General features: G+C 40.3%; 1 protein-coding gene across 1 annotated transcript in view; it reads left to right on the top strand.

The window, feature by feature from the left end:
- Nucleotides 1-667: 667 nt before the first annotated feature.
- The window catches only part of cd109 (CD109 molecule), a gene marked incomplete at its 5' end in the record, with an annotated part of 30234 nt that continues 14057 nt past the window's right edge, over nt 668-16844 (top strand). The window contains 18 exons of the mRNA XM_080491071.1: nt 668-672; nt 876-968; nt 1946-2073; nt 2732-2760; nt 3988-4266; nt 5617-5742; nt 6288-6327; nt 6415-6496; nt 6589-6682; nt 9238-9339; nt 9529-9591; nt 11009-11182; nt 12120-12272; nt 13125-13214; nt 15139-15205; nt 15292-15397; nt 16504-16621; nt 16718-16831. Coding sequence (XP_080347197.1) covers nt 668-672; nt 876-968; nt 1946-2073; nt 2732-2760; nt 3988-4266; nt 5617-5742; nt 6288-6327; nt 6415-6496; nt 6589-6682; nt 9238-9339; nt 9529-9591; nt 11009-11182; nt 12120-12272; nt 13125-13214; nt 15139-15205; nt 15292-15397; nt 16504-16621; nt 16718-16831 — 1863 coding nt within the window. The remainder of the gene's footprint in view (nt 673-875; nt 969-1945; nt 2074-2731; nt 2761-3987; nt 4267-5616; nt 5743-6287; nt 6328-6414; nt 6497-6588; nt 6683-9237; nt 9340-9528; nt 9592-11008; nt 11183-12119; nt 12273-13124; nt 13215-15138; nt 15206-15291; nt 15398-16503; nt 16622-16717; nt 16832-16844) is intronic.

A 16844-nucleotide genomic window follows, 5' to 3' on the forward strand; every position in this document is an offset into this window, starting at 1 on the left:
AGGGAGACACTGCAGCTCAATGAACGGAGAAAACCAGTTTCGCCCCCTGCTGGTCAGATGTATCATTTAGTAACAGTGTGACAGAAGTGTCCAGTTTTCCTTGACCTCTGACTCCAGTATGAGATCCTGTTTGACCTGCAGTGCCTGGCTCAATGGCCGAAGCTCCTGGTGGAGAGCTGACAGGCTGCAATGACTCCTCTTGCTGAGTCACATCAGATTTATTTTAAAACTCCTGGAGAAGTTTGATTGTTATGGGGTTTCGTGTCTGTCATGTTGTGTTACTTGATTATCTATTTCTGGCTCTATGGAATAATTTGATGTCACTTTTGGTAAGCATATGTCGTTTGGTGGATGTTTTCAATCTCTATGTATTTTTGTGTGGTTTTTTTACTCTGCCTCTGGTCCTTTTGAGTGTTTGTTGTTATTGTTTATCTCACTTTCTGCTTCTATTTGTGGTTCTTAAATTCTCTATCTCTCCATTTTGTGTCTGTTTATTGTGTTTTCTTCGCCTCTCTGGGCTTTCATTGTCATTTTGACTTTCTTTTCAACTTTCATGTAACGTTTGAGTCATTTGTGGGAATTGTTCCTGCAGTGTTATGTGTCTTCTCAACATTTGAATTATTTTCTCATAATAATAATAAAACATTTTAAGTGCATTTCAAGACACATGAGGTCAGTGTACATGTCTAAAAAGTTAAAGTTATTGAATGTCAGTTTTTAGTTGTTTTTCTGGCTTTTGTTGTGCTCATCTTAATCCTTTTTCAGCTTTTTGAGGATATTTTTCGCTTATTTCCTCTTAGTTTGTCCACATGCATCACATTCCTGATACTTTAACCAGATTTTAATGGTTTACATGGATGTTTTTCTTGCATCAGAGCCTCCCTGTGGGGTAAAGTGACATGGGCTCTGTCCATCGGGGACTTCCCTGTATCTGAGGAGGAGCAGGTGGGTGTGGAAACAGTTGACAGGTATGAAGGCAGCAGCTGACCTCACCTGCCTCCAGTTGAAGGGAAGCCTCATGCGGAGTGGTTCATCCATCCAGATGGAGCGTCTTCAGTTGTGGGGACTTTTCAGCCTCTTTGTCGTCGCCGTCGCCCAGAACAGCAGGTAAACAAGCAGGTGGAGCCCAGGGAGGACTCACCTGAGTCCCCGAGCTCCGTATGCTGCGATGTGTTATTTAAAAATCTTGACAAAACTTTTTAATACGATGGAAATGGTCAAAACTGGCAAAGTGCCCCTGTTGGTTGTTGAACACATTGTTTATTTTCATTTGATTTAATATCAATTAAATATCCGTGATCTGTATTTAACAAACAGAAATTCCTAGGAATATAAGAATTATTTAATTTGAATTTATTCATTATATTGTTTTATTGTTCTTGCAAGAAAGAGCTTTTTTAAAGTTTATTTGAACTTTTTAAATATTTTTGTTTTGATATTTAATATTTAATTCATTCAACAGATCAAGAAATTGAGGATAATGTTTTGTTGCATAAATATCTTAAATAACTTCAGTTAAACTTTGAGTTATGTTCATTTTCTGTGTTTTTATCTTCAACAACGTCCTTTTTGTGAAATCCATTTGTAAAGCCAAGACAATCCTTTTTTTAAAAAGGCTTTACAAATGGATTTTAAAGGCTTTTTGTCATTTAATTCAGTGTGATGAATGTACTGATGACTTGAACTAATTCCATAGATGTTTCTGCAATTCTCTTCTAATTAAATTTTTATCGTTTATCCTTTTTACTATTTTTCTTTAGGTTAAATATAATTCCATAGTTCAATTTAAATTTAAAAGTCACCATTTTATATGGCCCCTGAACTAAAATGTGATTGAAACCACTGGTTTGGATACTTCGGGGTTTCCTCTCCTCCTCCTCCTCCTCCTCCTCCTCCTCCTCCTCAGCCTGGACCCTCAGCCCTCCTACCTGCTGCTGGTCCCCAGAGTCCTCCGGCCCGGTGTCCCCACTTCGCTGTCGGTCTCCATCCTGAGCGACTCGCCGGTCACTGTGTCCGCTCACATCGTCCACAACAACCAGACTCTGACCTCCAACTCCACACTGATCCAAGGAGGTGCAGCTTCTGTTTACCAGCACTTTTGTCTGTGGACAGCACTTTGGCACACTGTGTTGTTTTTAAAGAACTCTATAAAATAGTAGTAGTAGTAGTAGTTGTAGTAGTACCACCAGTCAATTCTCTCACAAGATTTACCCACTGTGGGACAAATAAAAGATTATCTTATCGTATCGTTTTATATTGTATAGTTTTGTATCTTATCGGATCATATCTGGTCTTATTTTATCTTGTTGCTTCGTATCTTATATCTTATGTGATCTTATCTTGTCAGATGTTATGTAATGAAGAGTATCTTATCATATCGTATCCTGTCTTGTCTGGTTGAGTCTTTTGTCATATCTTTTTGTGCCTTGTTGTGTCTCGTCCTGTCTTGTTTTGTGTTGTATACTATTGTGTGTTGTTGTTGTCTCTTGTCCTATTGTCTCTTGTCATGTTGTGTCTTTTTGTGTCTCTTCCTGTCTTGTCTTGTGTCGTATATTGTTCTGTCTTTTTGTGTCCTGTGTTGTTTTGTCTTGTCCTGTTCTGTTCTGTTGTGTCTTGTCCTGTCATCTCTTGTCCTGTGGTGTCTTTTTGTGTCATATCTCATCTTGTCAAAGTGCTCAGAGGTTTTCTTGTGACATCAGAATCAACATCACTCTGTGTTTCTCTTCTAAAGGCTCGACCGGGCTGCTGATTCTTCAACCTGTGAGTAAAAAACCATGTAAAGATCTCATCCACTGTAACAAGGAACTTTACTCATGTCCAATAAAACTGCACTGGATCATCCACTTTACATGAACTCAATAAGACTGAAGTATCAGATCTTATTGGCTCATTCTGTAGATGAATTATAAAAAGTACCTCCAAACCAGCATTTTTGTTTAAACTCAGTAAATAAGCATCGTCAACATATTTGTGCAAGAAAAGAGAGCACGTATGAGAATTAAAAAGATAAACCTGCTTCGTCTTCAGTGAGGAACTTGACCTTCAGCTTGTTGGCTTTATTCCACTGTTGTCTGGTTTTTCTCCACATGAATGCAGCACCAGGTTCCTATTTCTTGAACTTGAGCCTCAATTAAATCTATTTTTCTGAATGCAGTTGGAGCTCTTCCAGCTTTGTGTGCTTCCAGAGATTAGTTCAGACAGTGGAATTTAATACAAGCCTGAATACACCCCCTGGAGTGTCTTTACGCATCGCCATGGCTCCTAGATGGTAACTTAAGTGATGATCAGTGATTCATTTGAACGTTATAAAGTTATTCAGCACCAACAGCTAGAATCAATTAGTTTCGCTTCGTAGTGAGACGGTCATTGTCTCGCCTTTCTATGTGGAGGTCTCATGTTCTTGTGTTCTCCCTGTGGATGCGTGGATTTATATCCAGGTTTCATCAACACAACTCAAAAACATGCAAATCAGGATCAAATAACCACATTTAAACTCAAGTATTTTGAAAATGTTGTCGGACTAAATGCATTTTAAATGACTATACGGGCATTCAAGCCCCGTTTAGATGATGTGGCAGGTGAAAATGCTGTCGTTTCAGAAATGTTTCTCATTTACATGGCAATGTAAAATGACATAAACACTGAAAATGTAGTAGTTGGCATGTTGGGCCACCAGCGGGTCGCTGAAGTGGATCAAATGGATTTGAGCAGCAGTAACAATACTGTGACTTTTTCAGTTTTTTTCCTTTTATTGAGACATTTTTTGACGGGTGCACCTGAAACACAGGACTCAACAACACTTGGACTGATGATATACATTTTCTAAAAAATGTAATGTAGAGATTTCTGTTGAGGAAGATTATGGAACATGAGTTTTAACTTAACTTTTTTTTTTTTGGTTGTCCAAATCCACTTCTGTAGATTTATTATTATCTGATAAAAGCCAACTACAAACATTAAATTGAGTTTCTTTCTTATTTGCCTCAGGTCGAAATCAATGAGACTTCATACTGGTCCACGTTCCACCTGGAGGTCAACGGCGAAAGGGACGGAGTCCAGGTTTTTGCCAACTCCACGTACCTGCGACTGGACCCCAAAGTCCTCTCCACCTTCATCCAGACGGACAAGCTGAGCTACCTGCCGGGGCAGAAGGTGAAGATCAGGGCGGTGTCCATTCACTTCGATGGGAGGCCGTTCGTCAGCCCCGTGGACATCATCATCAGAGTGAGTGGAAACGCCTCAGACACAACGATGCTGCCCGCCAGCGTAACCTGAACGCATTCAGAGATGTTCGATGACAAACACAATCTACGACGCCGCACCAAGTCTGAGCTCAGAGTCGATTTATCTAGTCAATAACCTGCAAGAAAATCCCCTCCGCAGCATGTCCTTTAATTAATAGGGACTCTGGTCCTGATTTTTTAAAACGACACAGAAATGGCAGAAACGTTAAAAACGATGTCGATAGCATGTTGGGCCACTAGTAGGTGCTGTTGGTTGATTTTGTGATGAAACCACACACAATGCGGTGACTGTCAACTATAAAACTACCAAGACCCAGGAGAATATGGACTGTGAGTCATGACACGACGGAGGAAACATGGTTCTTGTTCTACATCTACTGAGCATGTGCAGAACAACTAGTTACTGTGGCTGTGGTCCACATGTGCAGTAGCAGCGTTTCAGAAAAGTTGCATTTTCCTCGATCTACACTGAGATGGAGTTGGAAAATTTCCAAAAAGTTGGGTTTCCTACCGTTTCCATGTAGTTGGAGTATTTTCAAAAAGTTGCACTTCCACCACGTTTCCATGGAGGCGGACTGTTTTAGGTTTAGGAGTCGTAGCACTTTTAGAAAAGCCACATTTTCCCCTGTTTCCACGGAGACTGAGCGTTTTTCAGAAAGTTCCACCTTGGGGGCCATTTCCCAAAAGTTGCATTTTCAGTGACTCCGGGTACCATTTCCATGTAAACCAACACCCAAACCGTAACAAAAGATTCGCTTTTTCACCTGAAATCGGGCACAAGATCCTGTTTAAAGATCGTTTGCATTTCGTGGGTGAATCACTGACGATAAAGGGACATTGGACACAAACCGGAAGATTCATGTGAAAGTTTTGTGTGATTTATATTATGTTTCCACGAGAACCATACTGCCGGAAACTGTTTTTGCCCGTCAAAGCGGATGTGATTTTGGTGAAAAAGCAAAGGCCTACACAGAAAGCACATCGAAACGTGTGAAAACATTTGGGCATAGCGTGCTATGACTTTTGTTAATGATTCAGCATAACGTTTCCATAAAAATCACATTGACATGCAAAGCGTTGGCCAGCTAAACCAGATGTGGAGGAGACACTCGTCCTCGGTGAGCGGGGGGGACTGACAACATTTCATCTGAAATGCTCTCATTTAGTTCATTAAATTAGAGCTTAGTCACTGGAGGAGAACATCAACGTTTCATTAAGCTTGTTGGGTTTTCTTTAATGTGGCGATCAGAGGAAAGACCAAAAAAACATGGAACGTGAGTCTGAACGGCACAGTCGTACTCACTCAAATGTTTTTCGGTCCGCACATTCAGAGACGTCTTCTCATGCTTCCTGTAACTCCTCCCTGATCCAGGATCCCAGAGGAAACATGCTCAGGCAGTGGTTGGGTCTGAGTGGCGTCCTCGGCGTCGTCAGCAAAGAGTTCCAGCTGTCGGAGAACCCGCCTCTGGGTCAATGGACCATCTTCACTACCGTCAAAGTGAGTCCGATACGTCCTGCCTACTCAGTTTTTGAAGTATTAACTCTGCAGGAAGCTGGATGAATTCTCATCTAAATAACTGAACGAGATTGCTGATTTGCTAAGAAAAGGAGAAGAGGAACCAGATAAAGGAAGATATAATGACCTAGATTAAGCTAAACTACACACATAATTTATTCATACAGTTTGATCAGTGGTGTCAAACATAAGGCCCGCAAAGGCTCTGAATGCTATAGGAGAAGTTTTTGAACATTTCACTGTATTCTGCACCAGAAGGTTTAATTAAAATTGGCTTTATGTTGAGATTGTAGTTTAATTTAGACATTTTCCTGACGCGTACTCCAAACCACAACAAAGAAAAGTTTAAACTCAAAGGTTGATTGTGAGAAATCTCATCTGCAACATGAATTCTGACTTGAGTTGAGAGCTCATCTTCCCCCGTCGGTGTGCTTCGTTCATACTGTGAAAGCTCCTCAAGTACCCAAACAAGAGCTCATGTACTTACTGAAGGTCGGTTGTTTATTAACCGTGTGTCTCTCACACAGGGAATTTCCACTGTGAAGTACTTCGTTGTGGCTCACTATGGTACGTAGGATTCCTGGAAAAAATGCTTCTCTGTACACAGATAAAACACAAATCTGTTCGTTTTGGTTTTTGCTGTGTGTGTTGCAGTGCTGCCAAAGTTTGAGGTGGTGATAAACGCCCCGGGTGTCATTTATCACCAGGATCCTCTGCAGGGCTCCGTCACAGCCAAGTGAGACAATCGCTGACTGAACGTCATGTGGTGACGATGGTGCAACCATCAGTAAAGCACAATGACTCCTATTTGTGTCTTTTTCCCCTCAGGTACACGTTTGGAAAACCTGTTCAGGGGCGCATGAATCTGACATTCATTCATCACTCTTGGGGCAGTTATGGAGTTTACACCATGGACAAGGAGGTAACTCTGCTTCAAAACTCACATGGTTGATCCAGGGTTCGTTTTAACTAGCGACCCAGATGTTAAAGTTTACTTTTCTCCCCCCCCCCCCCCCAGATTGACGGCACTGGAGATTTTACATATACTTTCTCAGAAACAGAGAGACAAACAGAGTCTCTCACAATTGTGGCTAATGTGACTGAATACCTCACAGGTAGATAATGTTTTAGTTCATGTCTTTGTTGAGTGTATTCCAGTAAACGATTAGAGTTTACATTGTGGAACAAATTGTGGTGTGCAATAAAATGTGTGTATAGTGGATCTTCTGTTGGTGCAATAGAGGACCTTTGGTTGGTCCACTAGAGGACCTTTGGTTGGTGCAATAGAGGACCTTTGGTTGGTGCAATAGAGGACCTTAGGTTCGTCCACCAGAGGACCTTTGGTCAGAGCACGAGAGGACATTTGGTTGGTCCACTGGATGACCTTTGGTCGGAGCACTAGAGGACCTTTGGTTGGTCCACTAGAGGACCTTTGGTTGGTCCACTAGAGGACCTTTGGTTGGTGCACTAGAGGACCTTTGGTTGGAGCACTAGAGGACCTTTGGTTAGTGCAATAGAGGACCTTTGGTTGGTGCACTAGTGGACCTTTGGTCAGAGCACTAGTGGACCTTTGGTTAGTGCAATAGAGGACCTTTGGTTGGTCCACTAGAGGACCTTTGGTTGGAGCACTAGAGGACCTTTGGTTAGTGCAATAGAGGACCTTTGGTTGGTCCACTAGAGGACCTTTGGTTGGAGCACTAGAGGACCTTTGGTTAGTGCAATAGAGGACCTTTGGTCGGAGCACTAGAGGACCTTTGGTCGGAGCACTAGTGGACCTTTGGTTGGAGCACTAGAGGAGCTTCTGTTGGAGCAACAGAAGCTCCTCTAGTGCCCCACTAGTGCCCGAATCCCATCATTTGTTAGAGGCTCTAGTGGAGCTCATGTTGTGTTACTGCCATGTTTCAAATTGTGAACCAAGTAATCAGTCAAATTTTTCCTCATCGGTCCTCGAATATAACCAGATTTGCTTTGGTTGGTTATTTTTGTTTCAGGTCTCTCTTATAACAGCACAGCGGAGGTGTCGTTGGTAAAATACAGATACAAAGTTTTCTTTGACTGTTTCCCCAAAACACTGAGGCCCTTGAGTTTCACTGCAAGGGTAAGAAAAGCAAAATTATTTTATAGATTCAACAGAAACATGTAATGTTATTAAGACCATGATAGCAACTTAACTGCTTTCAAGGCCCAAATAATATAAAGTTTGTGTTAAATTTCAAACATTATTTGTTTACTGTTTACTTGACACATTAGCTGCATATATCTACATATGATGGTCGACCACTGTCGCCCGAGGACCGGCAGACCATGGTTCAAGTGACAGTGACGCAGGAAATGGGTTCCTGGTTTTGGATAAATGACTGGCGCAACAACATGGGGCCTCGCAGACTGAACGCTTCGGGTTCGTCTGAAATGACGCCCACCCAAGAAGAGCCCCAACGTGAAGACATGGAGTTCGCTGTGCCTGCCGATGGAGTCGTACCTCTCAACATCGAGGTCATGAATCAAACAGACGTACTCATCATTTATGTAAGTGACAACAGAGGGAATTTATTATGTGAAAACCACTAGAACTGATAATGATACAAACATACCAGATTATTAGGACAGATTTTTTTTAAAAACTTTTGTGAGTCTTTATGTCTAACCGTCGCTAAATTTATTTAAAGTCTCATATAAACTGGGAAACAAGGATATATACTGCTATTCAGTTGAGGTTTTATTAAAAAAACAAGCTTGTTATTCAAGTATTTAAAAAAATGTAATGTCTTTTGTAATGTAACAGAAAGGAATCACATTATTATACCACCCTTATATGTTAGTTAGTTAGTTAGTTAGTTAGTTAGTTAGTTAGTTAGTTTTATTTCAATAACTGACTCTGGAAAGAAAAACACAATTCACTACAATACAAAAGTTTCCAAACTTTTGAATGGAAGGGAGCAGAAAGAAGAAAACATTATATTCATGTCTAACTATATAATTTCAGCAAGCATTAATCAAAATTCATGTTAATAGGCAGTTACTTAGCTATATTATTATTTCAATGCACAATTTCTGTAAAATTGTCTTATGGCAAGAATTATATTTTGAATAAATAGAAATCTTTTTGAAGGAGAAATTGCAAAAGGATTAAATCATAAATGTGCGTATCGTCTGCATAAATTGAGAACAAAATAACACATTTCCTTTTAGAAGCTGATTACAGTGTTTCAGTATTGATTCTAATTATATTTCACAAATTTACATTTTAAAGCTTAAAAAAAGAATAAATATACTAATTTGATATAAATTATATTACATTTATTCCAAAAATAGGTCTTACAGTGTTTGTGAGTTAACAAAAATTAGTTATTTGGATAAAAAAGATAAACTAATCAAATGAGAGTGTTTATCATTATTTTGAAATAATTATGCAAGCTTTTTTTTTTTGTTGCATTTCATAGCAACTATTTACTGTATGTATGATTGTCTTGTTTTCAGGCTTCTTTTAAGGACAGCAACAACGTTCTGCAGCTCTATAAAAGCTACAGATCCCCCAGTAACAGCTACCTGCAGATTCAGAAACCTTCCAGCTCTCTCAAGGTAAACTTGAAAATTACTTCAAGGAAAACTGAAGCTCTGATCTGTGTCAGAACTTTAAAATTCTGCTCTGTACAGCAACAAATAGATGAAAACATCATTGGTGTTGTCATCATAGCACCATGCCAAAAATTAAAACAACAATTTAAATTTACATTTTTGTGTTGATAAATGTTATTTCTCTTCCCTCAGGTTGGTTCTCCTTTCATCCTGCACATTGATGGTAACTTTCCAAGGATGGACATTCACTTTGTGGTGAGAAACATAAATAAACTCTAATTTAACACATTAGACAGGTGACAACAGGTAAATACAGGAAAGGTTTTCTACCTTGCTGACATGTTTCGGCTGCGACTGCAGCCTTCCTCAGAGCGTCGTCTGACGTGTGATGACGTGTCGGTCTTTATCAGGTGGCCGGCCTGACAGATCTGTGAGATTCTGCACATATATATACAGACAAAAAGAAGGTTTTGTAATGGGGGATCCACTGCCTGCAATAATGAACAAGTTTTTCATGGTGGACCTGGAAAAATCAGCACAGACCCACCCTCTGGAAAAGATACGTAGACGACATCCTGGGAATAATAAAAACCTTTCCTTTCTGGACATGAACATTCACCACAGACAGGATGGCAGCATAAAAAATCACAGTTTACAGGAAACCCACACACACGGACCAGAACCTCCAAACTTTCCATCGTCAGAACACTTTATGAACGGGCCGCCATCATAACAGATGACATAGACAAACAAGAGGAGGACAGACACATCAATAATACACTCACACAGTGTCAATACCCCAAATGGGCCATAAACAAAGGAAAACTACAAGTTGAGAATAAAGAAAAGAGGAAAAAAGAAAGGACAACAAAACACAGAAAGACCAGATAAGAGCGAGAACAAGATCAGCATCCCATACGTCCGAGGGATAACTGAACCCGTACAACCGATAAAAAAAAACACAACTTCAGCACATCAGTGAAACCACACACACAAATTCTGACAGATGCTCGTACACCTGAAAGACAAAATAAACCCGCAGAACAAATATATGAGATCCCTTGTGAATCATGTAAGAAAACGTACATTGGTGAATCGGGCCGATCCTTTAATATAAGAAAGAAAGAACATCAAACGGAATGTGAAAAAGAAACGGCAGGACGACTCACAAGATCAAAGAAAGATTCAATCCCAGTTTGATATTCAACTCTAAAAATGCTTTTATTGCACCTTGCACAGCAATACATGTGGTAAATGTGTGAAAGTGATGTGTGTGGGTGTCAAGGATGTGAAAAGTTAAGTGATGAACAGCCACTTGTAGAGAAGGTAAGAAGGAAAGAGAACTTGCTAATTCTCCTTTCTTCAATCCAATGAAGTCAGGAATGTAGAAAGTCCATCATCCTGGCCAATCACAGCCCACAGCCAGATTTTATATGACACGTAGTCCCACATGGTATGCTTTTTAGAATCACCAAAATAAATAAATACAACTTGGCATGTAAATGCTGTCGTGTAAATGAGGCCTCAGTATGAATAATTAAAGACCGATCATCAGATATTGAGGGAACTTTTCTATTGTTTAAAATAAAAATTGAGAAAAATTCATCATACCAACATTTGAAGCGTCAACATACTTTATTACACCTAATCTCAGTTTTCTGTTTGCGTGCAGGTGAAGTCCAAAGGTCAGCTGGTTCTGGCTGGGAGCAACTCTGGTGATCTGACCCTGGTCCCAGAAGCCTCCTGGGCTCCCGTGGCCTGCGTGGTCGTCTACTGCGTTAACCCCCACGGAGAAATCATGAACGATGTGATCCAGCTCCCCATCAAACAGTTCCTACAAAACCAGGTGATCTATCAGCTTGAGACATTTAAATCATTTCGGAAAGCAAAAAAATATAAACAGATTTTGTGAGTTTATCTTTGACTGTTGGTCTGGATGGTTTTTAAACAAAAAGGCAACAGTTTCATCTTACATACCAATTTCTGTGTAAAGCTCATTTAATCTTATTCTTACTGATTTTTGAAACAGTGCTGAGTAACATTTGTATGAATCTTTTTTTTTAAGCTGGAAATTGAAGGATTTTCAAGTTAAATCACTTTAAACCTTCCAGTAGGGACTTTATGAGCATGTTTTTGAGAGTATACACTAAAAGATAAAGTAGTGACTCGTCTTCATAAATGGGGTGGAAAACAATACAGTTCCATATTATGAGATCCTTTGGAAGCTGCTTCAGATTCTATTTATAGATTGTATGTTTTTTTTTTTATATCTAAGTAGAACTTATTGTGGAGTTATCTAAATGCGAATTGTGTAGTTCTGTCAAGTTAGTATATCTAATATATAAGAAAATATGATGTGGCAGTTTCATTGTGTGTAAATTCAAAATCTTGTTTTGACGCTGAAAAAGGTTTAATATATCCCCGATTGAACTGGATTCAAAGTGAAACTTTTGTCACTTGATAGAAACCTACACATGTCGTAATGTACTGCAAATATCTTGAGCTACTTCAATAAACCAAATCAGCATTACGAGTAGCTACTGAAAGAAACCGAAAGAAAAGAAACATTTAGGCTCGCCGCATAAAGAGTTGTATCTATAACATTGGCAGATCTTTTTTACAGGTCAATTAATCACTAAAATGATTACCAGCAGGCTTAATAGTCTAGTCTATAGTCTATAGTCTTAATCCTCGATGATCCAAATTTACCGATAAACACCCAGAAGATTCTGCCCCGGGTGCTTCTGGAAGCAGTTTGTGCCTCATCGGCCTGTGATCGTCAGGTTTCCCTGAACTGGAGCAGCCCGGTGTTGAGCCCGGCCGACGACGTAACGCTGAGGGTGACGGCGGCTGAGCCCTTCGCTCTGGTCGGGATTCTGGTGGTCGACAAAGCAGCGCGTCTGGGAGGATCGCCCAACGACATAACGGAAGAGAGAGTAAGAACAAGCGCTCAAGGCTTTGTGTACGTGAGGTGTTTCACATTCTGGTGACTTTCCACCAAATCAGTTTTTACTGGAGCCGCAAAACACGTTTCACGTCGCTCAATGTTTCATACGCTGCCTTTTTTTTTTTCTTTCTTGTTTCTTTCTTTTTCTTTTCCTCAGAACTAGGGCAGAATTAGATTTTTTTTAAACCTTATTTACCCCTTTTTTAAAAAAAAAAAAAAAAAAAAATCCTGGATATTAAACCATTTTTCATTGTGGTATGCAAGTGAAATAACAAAGAATACAAATGTTTATTTGCACTACACATTACGTAAGTGTCATGGAGCCGCTGCAGAGGTTGCTGAAGAGCCACATGTGGCTCCAGAGCCGCAGGGTTGCAGAACGCCGGCTTAGACTGAACACAGTCGCACGTGAAGCGGCTGGCGGTGACTTGACCTGACCTTCATTCTACTGTAAACCTCTTCCTCACTTGTTTTCAGGGTTGTTGTTCACATGACGTGCTTCGTCATTTACAAGAGTCCAACCGGTGACCCGTGAACACAACCAGCCAACACAACTCCCCAGAGTCCTCTCTGGTTTAATAACTTCCAATAACAGTTTCCCAGCTATAAGTTCTCTGAACTCACGTCCATACATTTCCCGCTATATAATCCCCTCCAGGAACACCCGTGAAACCCAATCTACTCCCGCACCCTCGTATCGTAGAACTATGACCTTTTTTTTGTTTTGTTCTTCGAATCTCATCGCAGCTGAGCTGGTTTTAGACAATGCTTCCTTGTCTGTTGTTTTCTCGTCTTTCTGTGCGCCGTAACATTAGTGGCTCCACTCGTGTTGCTTCCACAGGTGCTGAAAGAGATGGAGGAGTTCAGCAGGTCTCCGTCTGACGAGTACCAGGGGATGATGGCAATGGCAGATCCAAACTCAGTCTTCAAGGTAGACCCTGACCCCGAGAGAGCCCTCTCATCGTTTGCTGTTGTTTTTTGTTTTTTTTAATTGATTAAACTCTTAAAGGTACAGGCACTCGGTCGAGCACATACCTTTGCCCATGCCACATTTGTAACCATGGACACCAATGGATTACAAGGTTATTTTTAATACACCACACCACCCCTTCCAATTTTATCTTGTTTGTTTGATTTATTTCATGTTATCACTGTTTGACACAGATCAATCAATCAACTTTATTTATATAGCACTTTTTCATACAATTAATGTAATACAAAGTGCTTAACATGATTTAAAAACAGCGCAAAGATACAATAGACATTTAAGAAACAAAAAGGCAGTAATTTCATCTTACATGTACACACATTTTACAATTTCCGTAAATTTCCGTGCATCACTGCATCATGTGGCTCATCAGAGGATAGGGAATTGAAAACAGAAGATTTTGGCATTGGGTCGATATCAATCGGATTAAAACCGACTGGGTCACAATGAAAATACCTTTTTGACCTTTTTGTGACAACAGTTTTTTGAAAAGTTGGTAAAATACATACATACATACATACATACATACATACATACTGAAAAGGGATTGGGTTCGATATATCTCTAGATTGAAGAAGAATTAAACCAAAAATGTCTCTGCTATGAACAAAGTCTACATACTTGGCTTCAGTTATGGGATTATATATGATCCAGCCTTTTCCCCCCACTTCCTCCCTGTTATTTACACGACGATGTTTCGAGTGGAAAACGCACCGTTTCAGAAAAGTTTTGCGTTTACACGGCAACGTTTTGAAAACGATGTCCATTTACACAAAAACGGCAGAAAGGCTGAAAACGACGTAGTTCTCATTCCAGGCCACGAATTGGCGCCGTTGGTCGTTTTTGGAATGAAACCACACACACATGCAGCAGAGAACGCTCTGCTATAAACATTAACAATGGGAGCTCACAGACACGCTGATGGACAGAGGCCAAGTTGGATTGTTGTTACTCTCAGCAGCAGCGGTTCAGAAAAGTTGTGTTTTCGCCCGTTTGAGACAGAATCCACTTTCAATTTGTTTTCAAGATGTTGTGTTTTCAGTGGCTCTGGGCACCGTTGTTGTACAAACAAACACCCACAAAGCAACAAAAAGCAACAAGAATAATCAGTGGGACAAAAAGATATCGAGATCCAACAAGCCCATTATTCATTCAGTTAGAACTGTTAAAATTTCATGACGTAGTAGATTATTAGTATTCTATAAATTATGTTTGAAGCTCAGAAACAAAGTTTACCACTTAATGTTCTGAACAGATTTTTTTTAAAAGAGAAATTAGCTATAACTTAAAAAGAACATAGATCTTTATAAAACCAAGATTTAGGACCAAATGAATGGAGCGCTGCATTTCTGTAAAAAGGGTCAGTTTATGGAACAATCTAGATTAGGGTTCCGGATTATAAGAATCACATTCACACACAAGATAAAACAAAGTAATTAAAACAAGAATATTATTCAAATACAGAGAAATGGAGACATTCTATGATATTATATCGTTGTCATGATAGAAACATTCTGATGAGAGTGAGAGTGGCTGTGTACGCCTCGCAGACTTTATAGTCATTTAGTTTGTTGTGTGTTTGTTGTTGTTGTTGTTGTGTCTTATCGTAAATTGATTGTCCGAAATAAACCTTTCATTTCAAATTAAAAAAGGTTTGCTGCAAAGGGGCAGATTACATAAGTTCATTCTTCCTTCTGTTCCCTTTAATTGTTGATTTTGGAAACTTTTGTATTGTATGATTTTTCAGTTCAATCAGTGTAAAACGAACGAGTTCATCTTAAAAATATAAAACTTTGTGCCTCATGTGAGTGCAGACTATACAGATACAAACATTTTCAGTAAAACATGTTTTTTTTTTAATGCTCAGACATGTGATCTTGTGGCGTTGACTGATGCCAAGCTGCCTCCGATCAAACATCTGCAGGAGGAGTTTCGTAAGTGTCTGAGCCAAAGCGCACAATACTCGCGTAATGACGACAATCCTATGCTGACATAAACTGCGTTCTTTGTCTAAACACAGCGGGGGAGATTATGTTTCAGTTGGACCAGGTGTATGGGCAACAGCCAGAGCCACATCAACGCTGGAACTTTCCGGAGACCTGGGTTTGGATGGACGTGGACACTGGGTGAAGATTTCACTTTACAGTGGGCTGCTAAACCACGAACCTTATTCTTAGTCTTTATTGTCAACACAAGAGGTCCCACTGAAACTTTCTTTTGCGTTAACCTTTTTTTCCATAGTAGCAGCGATTAACATTTGCAGTACATAGTATAAGTTAGATTTCCTTTGCCTTTCTACCTTCTTACTTTTTCTAAATTTCCTGGTAGTCTCTTAAAATAGCTTAATTGGGTCATATTATACAGTTTTTCAACACTTTCACAGGGTGTTGTTGGTCCAAAAACGTTCTATTCAAACTTTATTGGCCCAAATTCAGCTTTTCCTTGATTTTCATCCATTTGAATATTGGATCTTAGGAGCTGCATTCACAATCTGCTGTGTCTATGTGAGCTGGACTGGCTCCGCCCACACATGCCCATCTTGGGAAGAGAAGGAAGTACTTTCTCTCATGGTGCCATGTGCCAGAGCAGAGCTGCCTAATTGTGGGAGGAGTCAAAGGGAGGGACTATCTTGATTGGGATTGGCTAAACCCCTGATGACACTATATAGGGTTTGATTTCTGATTGGCTGGTTGGAGCAACACACGTTTTAAAACCTGAAACAAGCCAGGGAGAGAGAGGACAGACTGTCTTCACTTCTGGGGCGTCAGTCCAGGTATGGGGACGATTATTACTGTTAGAAAACCATTAGAAAGGGAATTTTACATAATATGACAAGCCACCACTTGGTTGGTTAGTTGATTAGTTGATTAGTTGATTGAATGATAGACTGGTTGGTTGGTTAGTTGGTTGGTTGGATGAATAATAGACTGGTTGGTTGGTTGGTTGACTGGTTGGTTGAATGATAGACTGGTTGGTTAGTTGGTTGGTTGGATGAATGATAGACTGGTTGGTTGGTTGGTTGGTTGACTGGTTGGTTGAATGATAGACTGGTTGCTTGGTTGCTTGGTTTGTTGATTGATTGAATGATAGATTGGTTGGTTTTTTGGTTGACTCGTTGGTTGACTCGTTGGTTGACTCGTTGTTTGACTCGTTGGTTGACTCGTTGTTTGAACAACCTGTTTGTTCTTCCTGTTGAATCACTACTGTCTCACTGCTCATTGGTTTCCGGCAGGGATTCGAGCACCGCTGAAGTTTCTCTGACCGTCCCGGACAGCATCACCAGCTGGGTCGCCTCAGCCTTCGTCGTGTCCCAGAGACTCGGTCTGGGGGTCGTGGAGCAGCCGGCAGTGGTAAAAGCCTGAATCACCCATCTCTGATGTGAAGCCGGTTGGTGCAGCTTTGTTTGCTGACTGTGTCACACATGTGACTCATTGTTTCCCCTGCAGCTCACAGTCTTCCAGGACTTCTTCCTGTCCATAAACCTCCCGGCCTGCGTCGTCCGAGGAGAGGAGCTGGTTCTGGAGATTGTTCTGTTTAACTACCTCCAGGAGGACCTGATGGTCAGTCTGCCTC

This window comes from Lipophrys pholis (assembly GCF_963383615.2).
Source record: "Lipophrys pholis genome assembly, chromosome: 21".
NCBI lineage: Eukaryota > Metazoa > Chordata > Actinopteri > Blenniiformes > Blenniidae > Lipophrys > Lipophrys pholis.